General features: G+C 37.4%; 1 protein-coding gene across 1 annotated transcript in view; it reads right to left on the bottom strand.

The window, feature by feature from the left end:
* Positions 1-21,512, bottom strand: part of LOC134381046 (phospholipid-transporting ATPase ABCA3-like) — a 121,070-nt gene that overhangs the window by 12,308 nt on the left and 87,250 nt on the right. Inside the window, exons 22-25 of the mRNA XM_063101133.1 lie at positions 20,272-20,445; positions 17,459-17,637; positions 10,428-10,553; positions 10,008-10,202 (exon numbers count right to left, since the gene is read on the bottom strand). Coding sequence (XP_062957203.1) covers positions 10,008-10,202; positions 10,428-10,553; positions 17,459-17,637; positions 20,272-20,445 — 674 coding nt within the window. The remainder of the gene's footprint in view (positions 1-10,007; positions 10,203-10,427; positions 10,554-17,458; positions 17,638-20,271; positions 20,446-21,512) is intronic.

Genomic DNA, 21,512 nt, shown 5'->3' with positions numbered 1-21,512 from the left:
TATGACATTATTCCTTTATTTAAGAAACTTGCAACCTAGTACAGGTAATGGTAAAAATACACAAATACTATAATGCAAGGCAGAGAGAGATGAAGATGGCGGTGGCTGCGGCGGCTGGCGCGGAGTAGCTGAGGTGGAAAAGGCGGCCACTGGGCCTCAGGCAGCCGGGAAACTTGTGGACCTTCCTCTCGCCATCTCTTAAGGGAGGACCGCAGCTGCTGGCCGGTCATGGGGGGTGACCGCCACTTTGCCCCCGGCAGGAGAGGCTGCCTCACTTACAAGCAACAGCTTTGAAGTGTGGAGCAGGAAAAGAACTGTTTCTTAGCTGCAAAAGCGAGTCTCGAAACAGGGAACACGGTGCCAGGGCTGCTGTGGATGCAGCCAGGATCCCGGAGGCCGGGGCCGCGCTGAAGGCAGCCAGCTGCCCTATTCAGGATTCGAGGTTTCAGGCCGGCATTAAAGAAGATTCCTAGGAGCGCCCGAGCCGCGCCGCGACTGAACAGCCCGAGGCGGCAGCGGCCGAGAACAGGGAAGGCAACAAACCAGAGACAGAGAGTGAGCGCCCGACCTGGCACAGCACTGTGAGTGACCCCGGGCACAGCTCAGTTCAGGGGGCAGATGCCCACCTGGCTCCCGCCTGCACCACCAGGCCACTCACCGCCCGGGGCTGCCTCCATTTTCCCAGGTGCTAGCAGCCCCGCCCGGCTCAGCCATCACTGAGCCTTCATGCTTGCTTGGCCTGGTGCAGGGCTTTCCAGAGCCTGCGGGCCGGCCTCCCCTCCCACTCCCTCTGTGGTTCTCTGGCGGGGCTGGTGGCATGGGGCATCCGCAGCCACTGTCGGGAGGGCAAGGAAGTACGGGCGGGCCGACTGTCACTCCACCACACCCTGGACTCCGGCCCCCGGTAAACTTCCTGTTACTGGGAGGCAGATACCATCTCTGTGGCCACCAGTTTGGAAAAAAGCCTAACGAATTTCTGGTTGGGAATAGTGTGGTAGGAGAGTTCCCAGGTCCACTTGAACCTGCCAGAGAGCAGGCTGCAGGCGGGCGCTACACTCGGTTTATACCGGGGGGATACAAAGGTGAACAAGTCCTGAGAAAGATCTACACAGTGCTACAAAGGCACCCAGAGCAACCGGTCGTCTGTGCCTAGCAGAAACCTGGTAGACTTCCTGGGCGAGGCGGTGCCGAGCAGGGTCTTGAAGGCCCAGCTGACAGACGAGGGTTGCAGAAGACACACCCCAGCCCAGCACAGTGTGCACAGAGGGGGGAGACGTGCGGCCAGGGAGGCGGAGACTCGACGGAAACCACACACCTGGTGGGGTCGCCACTGCACGATCTAACAGCCTGGGCCAGAGCACACCGAACGGGGAGAAGTCCTGCACAGGAAGTGAAAGCTCAACAGAGATCACACACCCTGTGGTACGTGATCCACCAGCCCAGCAGAGTCCAAGCTGACCAGAAAGGTGGCTCCCCGGAGAAGCCCAAGACCCGAGGCAACCACACACACAAGGCACTAGAGGCCAACTGAGCAGTCACGGAGGGAGCCATACCAAATTGGCAACCACAGCAACATCCTAGTTAGTCATTAGTCTCAAACCGGTGGACTGTGAAACCCCCTGCCACAATGAATAAACACCAAAAAAAAAAGATACCAGAAATACAAAAAATCAAGAAAGTACACCACCAAAAGTTAATAAATCTCAAACTCTAGATCCTATAGAACAAGAAGCCCTTGAAATGACTGACAAGGAATTTCGAGTGATAATTATAAGGAAACTGAATGAGATACAAGAAAACACAGCTAGACATCATGATGAAATGAGGAAAAGTATACAGGATCTGAAAGAGGAAATGTACAAAGAAATCAATGTCCTGAAAAAAAAAGTAGCAGAACTTGCTGAACTGAAGAAGTTATTCAGCGAAATAAAAAACACAACGGAGAGTTTAACCAGCAGGCTTGTCGAAGCTGAAGAGAGAACCTCTGAACTTGAAGATGGGCTGTTTGAAATAACACAAGCAGACAAAAAGAAAGAAGAAAGAATCAAGGACATGGAAGAAAATCTGAGAGAGATATCAGACAACGTTAAGCGCTCAAATATCCGAGTCATGGGTATTCCAGAAGGGGAGGAAAATGGAGATTCCATTGAAAACATATTCAACAAAATAGTGGCAGAAAACTTCCCAGGTATAGGAAAAATCACAGATCTTCAGATCCAGGAAGCTCAATGATCTCCAAACGTATTCAACCCAAAATGGCCTTCTCCAAGACATGTCATAGTCAAATTGGCAAAACTCAGAGACAAAGAGAGAATCTTAAAAGCTGCAAGAGAGAAGCATCAAATCACCTATAAGGGAGCCCCAATCAGGTTAACATCAGACTTTTCATCACAAACCCTAAAAGCTAGAAAGGAATGGGATGATATTTTCAGAATACTAAAAGACAAAGATTGCCAGCCAAGAATACTCTACCCTGCAAGGCTATCCTTCCGAAATGAGGGGCAAATAGTATATTTCTCAGACAAACAAAAACTGCGGGAGTTCACTACCACCCGACCACCCTTACAAGAAATCCTCAAGGGAGTACTGGGTTTGGTTCCTGAAAAATAACTACCACTGCCATAAAAACCCAAGAAAAATCTAAACCCGCTAGTATAATAAAAATGGCATTCATGAAGAGAAAACAAGCTAACAAAAACACTATCTACAACCTAAGGAACCAACAAACAAAGAAACCAAACAGTAAATCAGAAAGCAAGGAACAAAAGACACCTAAGAAAGACAACCAAACAACCAATAAAATGCTAGGAATAAATCAACACCTTTCAATAACAACTCTTAATGTAAAAGGCTTAAATTCCCCAATTAAAAGACACAGACTGGCTGACTGGATCAAAAAGCAGGACCCAACTATATGCTGCCTACAAGAGACCCACCTCACCCATAAAGATTCACACAGACTAAGAGTGAAAGGATGGAAAAAGATTTACCATGCAAACAGAAAAGAAAAACGAGCTGGAGTAGCTATTCTTATATCTGACAAAGGCAGAAAGTGAAGAACACTATACAAAAAACAAGATTATAGAGTGGTAATCCCAGCTTCCTAACTTCTCATTTGTTTAACTTTGGACAAGTTGCTTAATCTCATAGGACCATAGATTTCTCCAACTTTAAAACAGCAATAACACTACTTACCATGCAGGATTATTGAGATGATTGACTGTGATAACACCTATCATAGTTCCTACCATAATGCTGAGGTAGGCACTCAACAAAGTTAGTTTGTCGTGAAAAAAAATTTCATGAGTAAGATGACATAGAGGTTGTGACATTGGTGCTAGTCATTTACAAATAGAGTATTTGGAGGCAGGAATAAAAGCTGTCCCTCCCTTGACATTTACCCTGGAAGAAACTAAACCACCTCATTTACTTCTCCAGTTAGTAAATGAAGTTGAGGTAGTTTATTACCACTAGACCTGCCGTGCAAGAAATGCTCAAGGCAGTCCTGCAGGGTGAAATGAAAGGACACTAGATAGCAAGTTGGTACCATGTGAAGAAATAAAGATCTTAATAAAAGTAAATATTTGGGCAATTACAAAAGCTAATATTATTGTAACAACACTTTTAAGTCCACTTTTTGTTTTCTACATGGTTTGAAACATATTTTTAAAAAAATTATTAGTCTAAAAGCTATTAATATTGTAGCTTAGATTTGTAACTCCACATTTTGTTTTCTATGTATTTAAGAAACTAATGCATTTAAAAATATCTATTTGTTATGTTTTGGGCATGCAATTTAAATAGATATAATTTTGTGACATCAACCACTGAAAGGTGTGGTGACAAAGTTGTAAAGGAATAGAGTTTTTGTATATTACTGAAGTTAAGCTGGCATAAATTCACATTAAAGTACTATAACTTTAGGATATTAAATTTAATCCTCATGGTAACCAAAAAGAAAATAGATATAGAATATATACAAAAAGAAATAAGAAAGGAATTCAAATATTTCACTAGAAAAAAAAATCAAACATGAAAAAAGACAGTAATGCAGGAAATAAGGGATTAAAAGCTATAAGGAAAATGGAAAAAAATAGAAAAATGATAGAAGTAATTTCCTCTTCATAAATAATTTACTTAAATGTAAATTAACTAAAATCTTCAATCAAAAGACAGAGATTGGCAGAATGGATTTAAAAAATGATTCAGCTATATGCCATCTTCAAGAAACTCACTTTGGATCCAAAGATACAAATAGACTGAAAGAGAAAAAATGGAAAAAAATATTCCATGCATTTAGTAATCAAAAGAGAGTAGGGGTTTCAACACTAATATCAGGTAAAATAGACATTAAATGAAGAAAATTTACAAGAGACAAAGGACATTATATATTAATAAAAGGTTAAATACAGGAAGAAGATATAACAATTACAAACATTTACACACCTAATAACAGACCATCAAAATATACAAAGCAACAACTGACAGAATTGAAGGGAGAAACAATTCTATAATAACAGTTGGAGATTTCAATACCCCACTCTCAGTAATGGATAGAACCAGACAGAAGATCAACAAGGAAATAGAGGCCTTAAACAATAAACGAATTAGATCTAACAAACATGCAAAACACTCTACCCAACAAGAGAATACACATCCTTTTCAAGTACATATGGGACATTTTCTAGGATAGGTCACCTTTTAGACCACAAATTAAATCTCAATAGATTAAAAAAGACAGATATACAATCTTTTCCAGCCACAAATGGGTGAATTTAGAAATCTTAAACAGAAGAGAACTTGGAAAATTCACACATTTTCAGAAGTTAAACAACATACTCCTAAACAACCAATGGTTCAAAGAAGAAGTCACAGGGGAATTTAGAAAACACTTAGAGATGAATGAAAATGAAAACACAACATACCAAAACTCATAGAACCACATGAAAGCATTGCTAGGGTGGGGGTGTGTGTGAAATTTATAGCTATGTTCCATCTAGTCTAACCCACGGCCAGAGTCACTCCAAAAGCAGTGGCTGGGGAGTTCCTACAATGACTGCTTCAAACCACTTTGAGGTGGGATCAATTGGGATTACAGAGAAAGAAGTGCTAAAAACAGGAATGATCAGTCCAAAGCATTTATTAGAGGAACTTACATATATAGATGGCTGCAATGTCCTCATGATGGACAGGAAGAAAGTAATGTTCTACCTTAGTATGTTCATAAGGAGAGGATTGGTTTATGGAGTTTATATGAGAGTTTAAGGAATTTGGCTAAGAGATGTGACCAGTTTCTACATGCTTAGTAACATGTTTGATCTTTCAGTTTTGGGCAACTTTATCAATTCCTTGGAATGTTCCTTTGTACGTTCCAGGCCCTGGCTTTGGTCCAAGCCTGTAGGGAAAAGCATGCAGCTGGTCCAGTCACAGAGTGGTCAAGGCAATTTGTGTTTTCTTGGTTAAGACAAAGGTAGAAAGCAGTGGGAAATGTGGAACCCTATGAGCTATAAACACATTAAAAAAAAAAAAGAGCATGGAAACCAGCTCTGAGACTCGTGAACGTAAGTTGTTTTCATTGATTCTGGCACCATGAAAAAGTGATGAACCTTGCCAATTCCACATTTAAACAAGCAGTGCTACTTCTATATTTAAATAAGATCTTCCAATATCTTATGAACCATGTTTGCTGCTCAGTATGTCTCTTGGTGGGAAAAGGACCAAATATCAATAACAAAGTTGATTGACAACTGTAGATTTGAATGACTTGGGTCACTGAACCGAGACACATACCAAGGTGGCCATATAAATAATGGCTCCATATTCCTGACTAGGAGAACTTTCTCCCTATTCTCCGCCAATGAGATGCTGCTGAAGACCAAGACATATCTTGTCTCTTGACTTTATTATGACCACTATAGCAGCCATCTCCTTTTCTCTCCAAGCAGAGAAAAACAATCCCACAACCATAACAAGAAGGGTAGCATCTTAGCAAGTTATATTCATGATTTAGTTGTATATCCCTGAAGATCCATCCAGTCAACCTGCTTGGACCCTTCTTCTACTTGGAAGAGATAGTTGCATTTGACTTGAACTTAGACCTTATAGTTAACATAAATCCCAGGAAGCATAGTGGTAACTTGGTGGCCCTCTCCAAGGAAATCAAAATGAGGCTTTCTGTGAACTAATCTCTTCTCTGAATTCATTTTATTTTCTTTCTCTTTATTCCTCTTTTTATAATTCCCTTATTTTCTTCATCTATTTTATTTATATTGAATAGGTATAGGACAATATATTTAGTATATTAACCTATTTTTTCTTTAAAAAATCAGCTGCATTTGTATATACTGACAATGAGTAATATGAAAAGGAAATTAAGAAAACAATTCAATTTACAATGGCATTAGAAAAGAATGAAATACATAGGATTAGACTTAACCGAGGAGTTGAAAGTCTTGTACACTAAGAATGATAAAACATTGCTGAAGAAAATTAAAGATAGAAATAAAAAGATATTTCATGTTCATGAATCGAGACTTAATATTTTTAAGATGTCAAAACTTCCAAAAAAATCTACAGACTTAAAGGCAAAATCTATGAAAATTCTAATGCCTTGTTTTTTTCAGAAATATAAAAGCTTATCCTAAAATTCATGTGAAATCTCCAGGAACCACAAATAGCCAAAACAATCTTTAAAAGGAAGAATACAGTTGGAGAACTCATACTTTACAAATTCAAAACTTGCTAAAGAATCTCTGCAATTAAAACAATGTGGTACTGGCATAAAAGCAGACAGACCAGTGAAATAAAATAGAGACCCACAAACAAATCTTCAAAAAATGGACAATTACTTTTGACAAGTGGGCCAAAACCACTCAATGGGTAAAGGACAGTCTTTTCAACAAATGGTATGGGGAAAATGGGATATCCAGAGGCCAAAGAATGAAGTTAGACCCTTACCTTATACTACATAGAATAATAAACTCAAAATGTGTCAAAGACCTAAACATATAAGCTAAATATAAAACTCTTAGAAGAAAACAGTGGGAAAGCTTCAAAATATTGAATTTGGCAATGATTTTGTGGATATGACACAAAGATCATAGGTAACAAAAGAAAAATGAGATAAACTGGATTTCATCAAATTAAAAATCTTTATGCATCAAGGAGAGTGGAAAAGACAACCCACAGAATGGGGGAAAATATATACAAATCATATGTATAATAAGGAATGAACATCCAGAATACATAAAGAATTCCTACCACTCAACAACAAAAACCAAACAATATTATTTAAAATTTCACAAAGAACTTGAATAGGCATTTCTCCAAAGAAGACATACAGTCAATAAGCACATGAGAAAAATGCCCAACATCACTAATCATTACGGAAAGGCAAATCAAAACCACAATGGGATACCCCCTCACACCCATGAGGATGATTACTATTTTTTTATAAAGGAAATGTTAGTGACAATGTGAAGAAATGGAAACTCCTGTGCATTGCTGGTGGGAATGCAAAATGGTGCAGCTGCTGTGGAATACAACATGGAAGTTCCTAAAAAAAAATCATAGGGCTGGCCCCGTGGCTCACTTGGTAGAGTGCGGCACTGATAGCGCAGAGGCCGTGGGTTCGGATCCTATATAGGGGTGGCCAGTGCGCTCACTGGCTGAGCGTGGTGCAGACAACACTGAGCCAGGGGTTACAATCCCCTTACCAGTCAAAAAAAAAAAAATCATAGAATTACCATACAGCAATTTCACTTCCAGGTATACAAGGGTATTTCAAAAAGTTCACGGAAAGATTAGCATTATCTTTCACCTCTATTTTTCCACCTTTTTGAAGTACCCTCATATGCCCAAAATAATTGAAAGCAGGGACTCAAACAGATATTTGTATACTAATGTTTTAGCTGCATTATTTATAATAGGTGAAAGGTACAAACAGCCCAAATGTCCATCAACAAATGAATGGATAAACAAAATGTTGTATATCCATACAATGAAATCTTACTCAGCCTTAAAATGGAATAAAATTCTTATATATAGGTGAACCTTGAGGGCATTATGCTAGGTGAAGTATGTCAGACATAAAAGGACACATTTTGTATTATTTTACATATATAAGGTACCCACCAGAACAGTCAAATTCATAGTGACAGAAAGTAGAACAGTGGTTACCAGGGAGTAAAGGGAGGGATGGGGAGCTCAAATGTTTTCATCACCAAGAAACACTAAGTCTTTGTGGTGATGAATTTGCTGACTACCCTGATTTGATCATTACACATTGTATACGCTTATTAACATATAACTCAGAGCCCCATAAATATGTGCAATCAGTATGTTTCAATTACAAAATAAACAAATTCCTAAAAAAAAGATTTTCAGTTTGGGAATAATAAAAATGTTCTGGAAATGGATAGTGGTGACGGGTGCACAACAATGCGAATGTTCTTAATGCCACTAAATTGAACACTCAGAAATACTAAAAATGGTAAGCTTTATATTATGTATTTTTACCATAATAAAAAGACAATGTTAAAGAACACTTTTAAAGGACTGAATAGGCGAAAATGTCATCACCAGTCACATAAAGTGTGAGATGTTTCAGTAAGCAAATTTGAAGAGATTTTCTGAGGCTTGAATAAGTTCCCTCAGTTGTACTGAACTCAGCATCAGTCATTGCAAAAGGCTCATGCTTTTCCTGTATTTCCCCTCTCCTTTTAAATTTGGCACTTTATGTGGATTATCTCTTTGCTTCCCAAGTCAGCTTTTGCTACTTGGCTCCAGATTCACTTAATGCTTTTCTTCATTCCTCACCATCTGGGGACTGGACTGTTTTACATCACCCTTATCACCCAAGGGGATTTAATAAGTATTACGGATAACAATATTTAGGGGAGACCCCATGTAACCCTTCCTCTGTGAAGACCACTCGGCAGGACCCACTCACCTGCTGTCATCATGTGTCACTCCTTCCTCTATTTCTTCAACTTCTCCCCTTCTATTATAAATGTGCTTCAGTTATTCAACATATGAAATATTTTATTTTATTTATTTTTTAACTTCTCAATATACATTGTAGTTGATTTTTGAAATATCTTCTGTCTCCTTCTCACAACCTGAGTGAAAACTCTAATTCCACCCTTTGCCTCACAGATAACTTTCTTCAGAGTATAATCCACATTTTAGAGTTATTTGTGATTCCTAGACTACTGTTTATCCTGCATCATGAGGATCCCCCAACTCCGTCTTCCTGATTACGTGATGGTAGTGGACTACGTGAAATGCAGAGGAAAGAATCACACCGTTCGTGCTCCCCTTACGACCACCCATCAGACCCTAGTGTAATTGTGCTTACCAATCTCATCAACGAAGAGAGAGAGACTAAGCCCGATGTGCACATTACTAAACCCAATGTGCACTATTCAGGCTTAACCTTGCCTGAGATATCCTGGCATTTCACTCCTTTGACCATTCTTTTCTTCTTGAAATTCTTTCCGCACTTAGCTTCTTCCCAAGGTTATGTCCCCTCTCCCAGGTGACATGGGCAGCCAAAGACTGGCTGGTGCAGGAATACAAAGGATGGTAATCTTGCTTTGATTTGGTACCACCGTAAAGCTCATTCTGCTTCAGGGATCTCAGCAAGATGGATAAAGGCCTCATTTGCAACTGAATTGCAAAGTATCTTCTCTTTCTGCCCAGTCTTGCCGTCCTTACACCCTTACAGCACCTTGTCTGCCATATATTAAACGTGCTGTTGAGAAAACATCCCTTTTACTTCAACAGTTTCAAAGAACACAAAAGATGCTCTTGTTTTTGATTCTTTTCTTATTGCTTCACCCTCTATTCAAAGATGTATTTCTCTTTCCAGAATCCACTGACTGCATCAACAGTATCAATTATCAGTACCTACCATGATTCCCATTTATCATCCCTTGCCATCTGCATGTTACCTGAACCCCTGAGTCATTATGCCTCTCACAACTTAGACTATAATAGCATCTTACCTTTAGCATATTTTTGGTGATGCTAAAGCCATCAATGAACACATCCCCAGAGGTGGCACTCTTCTCACCAGTCAAAATTTGAAAAGTACTAGTTTTTCCAGCTCCATTGAATCCAAGCAGTCCAAAGCACTCCCCCTTTTGGATGGCAAGGGAGATATTTTTCACAGCCAGAATGACTGGACAGTTAAAATAAATCTAAAAAATTCAGAAAACATAATTTGGTAAAGAATACTTATAGGCCAAATACAATCAATATCTCAAACCATATAGACAACTACATGACACAGTTTCACAAGAATTCTTCTGTTCTACTGGGAGAATACACACAGATCCAGAAGAACCACAGTGAGCCCTTGGCCTCAATGGCATGCTGGTAAGTAGAGATGAAGCCAGCATATATTGGCCATTGAATGATGTTACCTTTATGAGTTCCTTAATAAATACTGTGAAATTCAGCAACTCCTGAGGATGCCCCATGATTCTCCTTCTTTCATTTTGTACATCTTCATCTTCAGATTGCCCAGATAATTCCTTGGACACTATATCCTGCATTTTCAAGACAAGGATCATAGAGGTGAATGCCCTTTAGGCATCTGTTCTATACTGGGTGGCTTTGTGAAATTTAAACTAAGAGGTAATATTAAATATGTCAAAACAAAAGTTTTCAGTCTTTTCAAGAGACTTCTTAATTATCACTTCAGCTCTCACATATGTCCAACTTGACTAAGTTTTGAGTAATGAATAGTTCATCAGGGAAATGAAGGTGAGGATCAGAGAAGAGGAAAAATGTATTGACATAGTAGAAAGACTGTGAATTAAACGTGCTACAATGTACATTTTCAATCTTTGAAAGAAAGAGTTTAAAGCATTTAGAGAAATGATTTTATCAACTGGATCTTTAAGAAGGAAGTCATCTTAAGAGAGTAGAGAAGCTTTTTAAAAAATACAGTAATAAATTTGAAATAATAAATAACTTTTGCCCAGATTAAAAGGGAGTGGGAGCTAAGAAAATCAGCAAGGCTCAAATTGACTTTTCCTAAGAAACTCACTAGACCCTATGGCCTGTATTTTCAAGATAAATGTTACAGATATGAATGTCTTAGTCATCTTGACTAGACCAAATGACTTCAGAAAACTGATTCCAAGATGTTAGAACAGAAATTTGGCATAGTTTTCCAGACAGTTTTGTTCAGTCATTTCAGAACACATTGATTTTTGCTTTCCACAGTTTAATTAGAATTACATAGCCTATTGTTTTTTTCCAGAATCAGATTCCTCATGAAAAACTGAAGCCACAACTGAGATTAATCAAATATGATTTTTTACAATCACAATATGCCCAACATACTGAAAGACTAAAGAAGAACGAACTCTTCCTTTTATGGGGGAGAGAGAAAAAGTCAGTAAGACTTCATCCAGAAAATTTTTGAGATTTTCAGAATGACAGTGTGAGAGAATGGCACTGTGAACCTGTGACCCAGTGATACTGGGAAAAAAAATATTTGAAAGTAAAACTACTTAAAGCCTTTAGAAATGATCCTAAGGGCATGCAGAAAGTGAAGAAAAATTTATTCAAAAAAATAAATAAAATTTAGCAGAGCTTTTGAGATTGAAAAATTCAATAATGGCACTTCTTAAGAATAATTATGATGACAGAATCAATAAGATAAGAGCAGGAGCTCTAGAGTCACACCTGGGCTTGAAATCTGGTTTAGGTTGTTGGACTTGGGCATTTTTAAAACCATTTTGTACCTCAGCCACCTTCTGTGGAAAAAAGGAGGTAATAATAACCTTTAGGATTATTTGAGGAATCAAATGAATTAATACAAACAAAACATTTAAAACAGTGCTTGGTACACAGGAAGTAATTCATAAAGTTAGTTCTTATAAATTTCACTTTAATTTTCTTTGGGCGATGCTATATTAGATGAAGATAAATACTTTAGCATCCGCTCCCCTGTTTTTTTTAAATTTGTGGTTACTGTGTTGAAGTTTTTTCTTTTAACTTGTCATACCTATTATATTTAGTTATAGGTGTGTGTCTTGTGTGCCATTTCGTGATGCATAACATCAAATTCATTCATGAGATAGTACCTTTTATTTATTGGTTATGAATATTCATGAGATACAGAGCTGATTGTCCCCCCTCATGCCCAAGATGTGAAGGCCAGATCCATACTGGCAGCAGGCCCGTTACCACAAATTGCGATTGTACCCCATGTCCCCACCCAATTGTCCCCGACCTCCCTCTCCCTCCCTCTTTCCCCACAATTCCACTTTGCATCCCAAGGTATGTTGTCTCCCTCTGCAAGTCCAATGCACCACTGTGGTCTTTCTCTCTTAGTTCCCACTTATGAGTGAGCACATGCAGTATTTATCCCTCTAGGCTCTGCTCATTTCACTCAATGAGATAGTGCCTTTTGTTGCATAAAGCAATACACTTCTCAAGGGGTAGAACTTTTTAAACAACACATTGAAAATCAAATTGAGTATTTTCCTATGGGATTAGCTTACATGGATAATTCTGTAATTGTAATAGATATATCTGTCTTTCCACATTTCTTTCAAGTATACCATTTGGATGGAAGAGGCTTAGAAGGCAAACTCTAGTGTCAGAATTATTTTATCTTTGCTTGCTCACAAATAATTTGTTTTTGGGCCAATTGCTTAACCATGCTTACCAAATCTTAATTATCTGTATAATCTGTACCTATTTTTAATATACATCAAATATAAGCTATAATTAAAGTTGATTGCAATTATTATTATATATAAAAAAGTAAAATTTATTCAAGAAAATATATTACACTCGTTAAGAACAGTGAAATCCTATGGCATTTAAATCATGACCCACTCCCTTTCTCCCTCCACTCATCCCAGTGCGACAGAATTTTAATCCAAGCATGTGCAGCCAAGAACACGGGGCTTCATTTCCTCTCAGCTTCCAATCAAGGTCTAATGTATCTTTCTATTTTATTGTTTAGTAACTGGCTGGGCTGTTGTAGGAAAGTCTATTCCCCTTCTAGTATAATGTTTCTGATGTTGTCCCTCAGTGGGTGCAGACCTGGACACGAGTACAGTCACCCTGGAATGACAAGTCGTTTTTGCAGGGCTTTTTTTTGACTCTCTCTCTTTCCATGACCATACAAAACTTGACCAAATACTGGATGATTTCTGGACTTTTTTCAGCAATGTCCTAGGGCACTGAAAGAATGGTTTAATTAAATTGGGCTCCTTTGTAGAAATAATATGATGTATGTGTTTAAGGTTTGTTCTCATCCCAGGAGGGCTCTTTATTAGCTGTTTTCCCCCAGTTCTCTCTGGTAAACCAGCTAGCCTGTGGCTTAATTTATATCTCTAATGGAGCTATCAGTTATCTCTTAATTGCTTTCTACCAAAACCTACATTTTTTTTAGAGCATCCTTAGGCTTTAACTTCGTAATACTCAGTTTTGAATAAAGTTAATTACTTTGGGGAGAGGAGAGGAGTTCTGTTTTACAGCCCAACTCTACCCCTCGGCATAATCTCTGAGCCACTGGTCCAGAGGTGGGACACTGGTATGTTTCTCTGCTTCAGGAGCTGGATGCTCAGTGGAGGACAGTAGTCTCTGGTCTTCTTGGCTTGCCTCTCCCAGTATGAAACCTCTGCCCTATGAATGAGCCAGGGCTCACGACCTAGTGTAGCACACTATGCCCAGCGTAGAGTCCCACCGCATGAGTGGGGGCTGGGTGGAAGAAAATATCCCTCAAATCTCAACTACACTCACCCAGAACATAGCCTCTGCAATAAGTAGCTGGGGGACGGTATGAAAAATTCTTAGAACTAATAAACTAATTCAGTAACTTTGCAGAATACAAAATTAACATACCAAAATTAGTAGTATTTCTGTTCTAATAACTACCTTTACCCCACCAAAATCAAGAAAATAATCTCATTCACAATTGCACAAAAAGAAATACTTAGGAATAAATTTAACCAAAGTGGTGAAAGGTCTGTGTACTGAAAAATATAAAACAACAATGAAATATTTTGAAGGCACAAATAAATGGAAAGATAGCCCATTTTAATAGATTGGAAAAGTAATATTGTTAAAATTTCATATTATCCAAATTGATCAAAAGAATCAATACCATTTCTATCAAAATTCCAATGGTCTTTTTCACAGAAAAACAATCCTTAAATTTATATGAAACCACAAAAGACTGAACAGCCAAAGCAATCTTGAGTGAAAAAGAACAAAGCTCCACCATCACACTAGCTGATCATAAATTCTACTACAAAGCTATAGTAACACAAGCAGTGGGTACTGGCACAAAAGCAGAATATAGACCAATGGATCAGAATAGAGAGCCCAGAAATAAATCCTTGCATTAAAGGTTGACTGATCTTTAGCAAAGGTGCAGAGAACACACAATGCAGAAAGGACAGTTTCTCCAGTAAATGCTATTTCAAAAACTGGATATTCACATGCAAAAGAAAAAATTTGGATCCTTATCTCACCCAATATAAAAATTCAACTCAAAAATGGATTAAAGACTTAATTATATGACCTGAAACTGTAAAACTACTAGAGGAAAACATAGAAGAGCTCTTTAACGTTGCTCTGGGCAAGGATTTTTTGTATATGATCCGAAAAACATGGGCAGCAAAAGCAAAAATAGACAAGTGGGATTTGCATAAAACTAAAAAGCTTCTGCACAGCAGAGGAAACTATTAATAGAGTGAAGAGACAACTTATGAATTGGGAGAATATATTTGCAAACATACATCTGATAAGGAGTTAATATTCATAATATATAAAGAACTCAACTCAATAGCAAGGAAAAAAACCCATAATTTAAAAAACGTGTGAAGGACCTGAATAGACATTTCTCAAAGCAAAACAAAAAAACCCACATAAACAAACACATATAAATGGCCAACAGACATATAAAAAGAATGCTCAATATCACTAATCATCAAGGAAATGCAAATTAAAACCACAATGAGATGCCTGACACTTGTTAGAATGGCTATTATCAAAAAGACAAAAGGTAACAAGTGTTGTTAAGGGTGTGCAGAAAAGGGCACCTTTGTGCACTGTTGCTGGTAATGTAAATTAATACAGCCATTATGGAAAACAGTATGGAAGTTTCTCAGAAAACTAAAAATGGAAATACCACATGATCCAACAGTTCCACTTCTGGGTATATATCCAGAGGAAGCGAAGTCAGCATGCTGATCAGCATGTTCACAATAGCTGAGACATGAAAGCAGCCCACGTGTCCATCACCAGATAAGTGGATTAAGAAAATGTGGCATATGTACAAAATGGAAAATACTATCCAGCCTTATAAAAGCAGGAAATTTTGTCATTTGTGACAATATGAACGAACCTGGAGGGCATTATGTGAAGTGTAAGAAGCCAGGCACAGAAAGACAAATATTGCATGATCATCTCGTGTGTATGTGGAATCTAAGAAAGTCAAATTCACAAGTAGAGAGTAGAATGGTGGTTACCACAGGCTTGTTGAAGGGGTAGATGGGGAAGGAGAGATGTTCATCCAAGGGTACAATGTTTCAGCTAGATGGGAGGAATAAGGTTTTGAATCTGTTGCACAGTATGGTGACTATAACAGATAATAATGCATTGTATATTTCAAAATTGCCAAAAAATTTTAATTGTTTTCACTACAAAAAAATTAATGTGAGGTGATATATTTGTTAATTACCTTGATTTAATTATTCCACAATGTAAACATATTTCAAACATCACATTTTACCCCACAAACATATACAATTATTTGTCAATTAAAAAGTTTTTAAAGTCCTGAGAGTAGATTTGAAATGTTCCACCACAAAAGAAAGATAAATACATGACGTAATGAATATGTGAATAAGCTTGATTTAGCCATTTTACCATGTATACATATATCAAGACATTATTTCACACACTATAAGAACACAGTTGCTATTTGTCAATTAAAAATAAATAATAAATTATAAATAAAAACTTTAGGGCATAGCTAGAGCAATGCTTATAGGTAATGTTTACCTTTAAGTGCTTACATTAGAAAAGGAGAGTACTGTTGGTGGGATTGTAAATTAGTGCAGCCATTATCAAAAAAACAGTATGGAGTTTTCTCAAACAACTACAGATAGAACTCCCATATGACCCAGCAATCCCCTACTGGATGTATACCCAAAGGAATGGAAATCATCATGTCAAAGGAATACCTGCACCCCCATGTTTATCACAGCTCTATTTACAAAAGCCAAAATATGGAACCAACCTAAATGTCCATCGATGGACAACTGGATAAGGAAAATGTGGTATATACACTCAATGGAATACCACTCAGCCATAAAAAATGAAACTTTATCATTCACAGCAACATGGATGAGCTTGGAAAAAATTATAAGAGAAATAACTCAGACACAGAAAAAGAAATACTGCATGTCCTCACTCATAACTGGGTGCAAAGAAAGAAAGAAAGAAAAAGAAAAGTTCACAGTAATACACTGATCTTTCAGAAGGAGAGAACAAATCTGTAGTTACTAGAGGTGGAGGGAGTGAGAGGGGAGTTGGAGAGAGATTGGAAAAGGGGCATAAAGAATAATTATGATTTGTGATAATGATATGGCAATAATATTGATTTGATCAACACTTGTTGTACACAGGTAATAGTAGTCAATGCTGTGCCCCCAAAATATGTATAATCAATTGTGCTTTGATTAAGAAAAAGTATTATGACAAGCCTATTTAGCGGGTTTCCGTAGTGTAGTGGTTATCATGTTCGCCTAACAACAAGCCTATTTCATGAATCAAGTGAAAAACAATCTATACAAAGTTATTGTAAAAATGAATTCCGTACTATGTAAAAAGATTAACAATTGACCATGAAAATTATCCAAAGATGCAAATAAACTCAACAGTATACACTCTATCTGTATAATTAACCACAGTAGTAAATTAAGGGAGAAAAACAGAATTACCTCAATAGATACATAAAATCATGCAATAAAATTAAATGTATCTTAATGGTAAAAAAAAGAAGAGCGTAGTCAATGGCTTCAGGCTAAGAAAGAAACTAAGAAGTTAAGAAAGGAGAAGAACAAACCAAAAGTAGAAGGATAGAAATCAAAAAAATAAAGACCAAAAAGAGAAAAAAAGAAAATATGGTCCTTTGAAATAATCAACAAGATGAATGCTGTTTATCTTAGGTAATTGGACCTCCATAAAGTTTATCTAAGAAACACATTTCTGTAGACACAGAATTTTTTATTATCTAGTAACTGAGGTAGTCATATACAAAGGTACTGCTAAAAGTTTGTGGAAAAAATGAAATAAACGATAATACAAATCTTTTCATGAACTTTTTGAAGACCCCTTGTATAGATACATACTTTTCAGGCCTAATTTTTAATTCTCTTAGATTTATTCTTAAGTTGTTTCATGCTTAAGTACTCACCTTCTTGTATCGCTTGTATATCCCAAAGTAAATGTACTGATTGAGAAATGTTCTTAGTCTCCACAAAGTAGTCTCCCAAAGGAAAATAAAGAGAAGGCAAAGAAAGCCCGTGATACTCATGATAATCAAATACTTTCCAATCATATGCTCTTCCAAAGAATAAATATTTTTCTTAGTGTCTGCAAATGGCAAATTCAGAGAGAGCGCTAATCTTATTATACAACATTGACACCATGAACAAGGACTAAGAAAACAACAAAGGAGAAGTATACGATAAAATGAAATATTAGACTAAATTTAAAGAAAGTATCTAGAGTGTGAGAAATGACTATTTTCCTACCCAAATACCACTTGAACAATGAATTTTGAAGGCTGAACTTCATTAACATAATGCATGGCATTCAAATAAGCATATAAATGTTAATATATTTGTTGATATCTCTAATAATTCTTGCATGCCATGAAAAATATGCTCCAAATCCTTTCAGAGGTGTGAAATTTTATGTTGATAATTAGAAGAAAGTACTAAAGTACAAATACTCTTGGGAAAGAGAATATGCTATCCCTTAAACAAATTAAAACTGACCATTAACTGACACTTTTTGAATCTAATAATATATAAGGGGATTTGGAAAAAATTTCATGAGTAAAAGGCAGAAATTCCTGTGTTAAGAAAATTATAAACTCACCCCTTTTTTAAAAAAAAAATTTTTTGTAGAACAGCTTTAAATTTATGGAAAAATCGCAAAGAGAGTACAGAGTTCCATGTATCCTGCTTCCAGTGTTCCTTTTAACAACATACATTAGTATGGCACATGTTACAATTAATGAATAAAAGTCAATGCGTTACTCCCACTCTCATCACAAGTAGGACATTTTCAAAACTGTAATTCTGATTTGATCATCACATATTGTCCACAAATACTGATAGTCAACTCTGCACTCCATAAGTATGTATTAACAATTATGTTTCAAGTGCAAAATGAAAAAAAATCTTTAATAAGTGCCCCCAATTATCTAATAAATGATAAAGTTCAACCATTAGGGATTTCTAAGGCGAAAAGTGAATGTTTACCCCCCTTCTTTCCCTACAAATCTGCAGGACTGTTCTTGACACTGAGTGGGTACACCGTTTGGCTGAAACCCCACAGAAGTTTTATGAAAGTGAGCTGTGGCCTTGGTCCCTCAAGCTGATAGTGATTTAGTCTCTGGGAACAGGACTCTCCAATTAGGGAGTCAGGATTTACAACTAGCAATTGAGAAAGGGAGTACAAGGAGGCAGTTGGGGCGAACGGGAAAAGTGATGAAGAGAGTCATAAAAGCGTCACTAAGTTCTCAGGATAAAACACATTATCTTGACACATATCCTTGAGATGTTTTAACTGGGACAAAAAACCAAAAGCCAAAAAATAAAAACAAACAAAACAAAACAAAACAAACCTCCCAAACCAGAATTTTTTTAGCCCTTGGAATGTGTTGATTGGAGGTGGACTGTCAGGAGCCCAAATCGATAAGAGCTGGATGAGTGACAGCAGAAACCAAAAGTTACTTTTCGCCCCATTGATTCTGCTTCTTTGTCCTCAGAAACTCAGCCAATCAGAAATGTGCACTGGCTACCCTGCAGCCCCTGCCCCAACCCCCAGCGTTTTTATTTAAAAATCCTTGCCTGTAAGTCTTCAGGGAGATCTGGATTTTTCTTTTTTTCTTTTTGTCTTTTTCGTGACCGGCACTCAGCCAGTGAGTGCACCGGCCATCCCTATATAGGATCCGAACCCGCAGGGGGAGCGTCGCTGTGCTCCCGGCACCGCACTCTCCCGAGTGCGCCATGGCCTCGGCCGAGATCTGGATTTTTCTGAGCATTAGCCACCTGATCACTACTTGGCCTTGTAACTAAAGCTTAATTTCCCTCACTACAACTTGGTGTCAGTGTTGGGCTTCACTGCACATCAGGTGAATGGACCTAAGCTTGGTTTGATTATATTCTTTTTGCTACTTTAATTTTTTGCTTTTTTCTCCATTGTACTACTCTTACACAAATCACTGCTTCTGACATTTACCTATTTATTTAAAAAACAGTTGAGTCCCTCTGTGTGCTAGATACTATATAAGATACTGGGGATGAATTTTACCTTTCCTTTGAAAAAGTTGTGCACAGGTGAGTGTGTGTGATTATAGGTGGTGGTGGTGGTGGTGTAACAAAAGTAAGTACAATGTAATGACAATACAGAGTCTTCCCCTGGAGTTTCTTTCCCATACAGTGAATGCATTATGCAGTGGGAGAACATAAACTGTGAATCCCAATTCCATCCATTGGTTTTACATATATTATTTTAAATCTTCACAATAACCTCAAGTTATCTTCTTTTTAATACTCATTTTCAGGAAACTGACTTGCACCCTATGCCGCATAGCTTTTATGAACCAGAATTGGGATTCACAGCTTATGTTCTTCCACTGCATAATGCATTCACTGTATGGGAAAGAAACTCCAGGGGAAGCGACTTAAGGTACACAGTCAGTTTCCTGAAAATGAGTATTAAAAAGAAGATAACGAGTTATTGTGAAGATTTAAAATAATGTATGTAAAACTAATGGATGGTTGATTATTAGTAGCTCTTTAAACTTATCTTGGACTTGCTTTTGAGGCTTTATTATGTTTAAAGAGTTTTTTTTCCCAGCAGTGTAAAATGACTTATGTACCAAAAGTTTGTCCTGACTCTCTTCTTTGAAAAAAAGAGTGAATTCCCCACATGTTTTATGGTCTAAGCCTGAGTCTAATTTCCTACAGACTTAGAGACCCTCAAGATACTTACTTTCTTTACTACAATTTACGTAGACAGGAAGATCCTTCTGGCTGGTGCACAACATCTTCAGGTGGTAGATAATTGTATAGTCACTGATGCACTTTGCAAGGTTGAAATTGGGAAAGAGCAGTAATGAATTACGTAGGAAGGTTCTGGTGGCATTAGACATGCTGGTTTGCATTCCTAAAAGGATGATAAGATTAAGTTTTATTATAGGAAATGAAACTGTTTCCAGGACAACAAATTCCTCAGTGATGATCAAAACAAGCTCAGGGAATTAAAAACCAGAGGATTATCTCTGAAGAACACTAATTACTTCCCAGTAGGTTTGGTCCACTTTATAGCTGGTGACACAGTTTGTGTTGATAATTGTAGGATTCTGAAAAGTCTTTTTGGTGAAGTGGGTGTCCCTATTATAAGTCTTCCTGGCACTTGATAGCACAAAAAAATCACTGCTAGATATTTTTCACATTTCTAATACTAATTGATCAATTAAGGGAGTACAGTAGAGGTAAGAGGATAAAATTCAACAGTGGGGAACAAATAGGGAAAATTCTGAAATATTTGAGATTAAAAAACCTTCAAAGAAAGAAGCTTTGAATTGAATATGAATAGTAACTAGAGACTAAATTCCTGGAGTTATAAGCATTTAATATATAAGTTTCCATTATAGAATTCTGGTAATAAATTTATGTATTTGGGAAGAAGATGAAAGACAAGATTATAAACAAAAGATTCTTATAACACACTTTCAGAAAGGACAGATGGCAAAGAAGTGAAACCTTCAGGTGCCAAAGCCATGGCATGTCTGTCCTGAGTAGATTTTAACTTGATATAGAGATGAATAATTGATACAGAATGGAAAATTCTGGATATTGGCCACTTGAAAAGAAGCCAAAAACGGCAAGGGCTAATTATATAGATCAGGACTGTTTTGTTTATACCTGTAGTAAATACCCAAAAAATGAAAAACAAGGAATCCAAAGATGCCACTGGAGAAATTACTTACTGGCAAAGACGGTAAAAGAGGAAGAAAGGAACAAAGAATCTACGAAACAACTAGGAACAATGAACAAAATGGCACTAGTAAATCCTTTTCTCTCAGTAGTTACCTTTAATGTAAATGGATTAAATTTTTTAATCAAATGACAGAGTGGCTAAAGTGATAAAAAATAAGGCCCAAATATGTGCTGCCTACAACAGATTTGCTTCACCTGTAAGGACACATAGACTGAAAGTGAAAACGTGGA

The sequence above is a fragment of the Cynocephalus volans genome, chromosome 6 (assembly GCF_027409185.1).
Source record: "Cynocephalus volans isolate mCynVol1 chromosome 6, mCynVol1.pri, whole genome shotgun sequence".
Lineage (NCBI taxonomy): Eukaryota > Metazoa > Chordata > Mammalia > Dermoptera > Cynocephalidae > Cynocephalus > Cynocephalus volans.
This window is presented reverse-complemented; position numbering and strand designations above follow the sequence as displayed.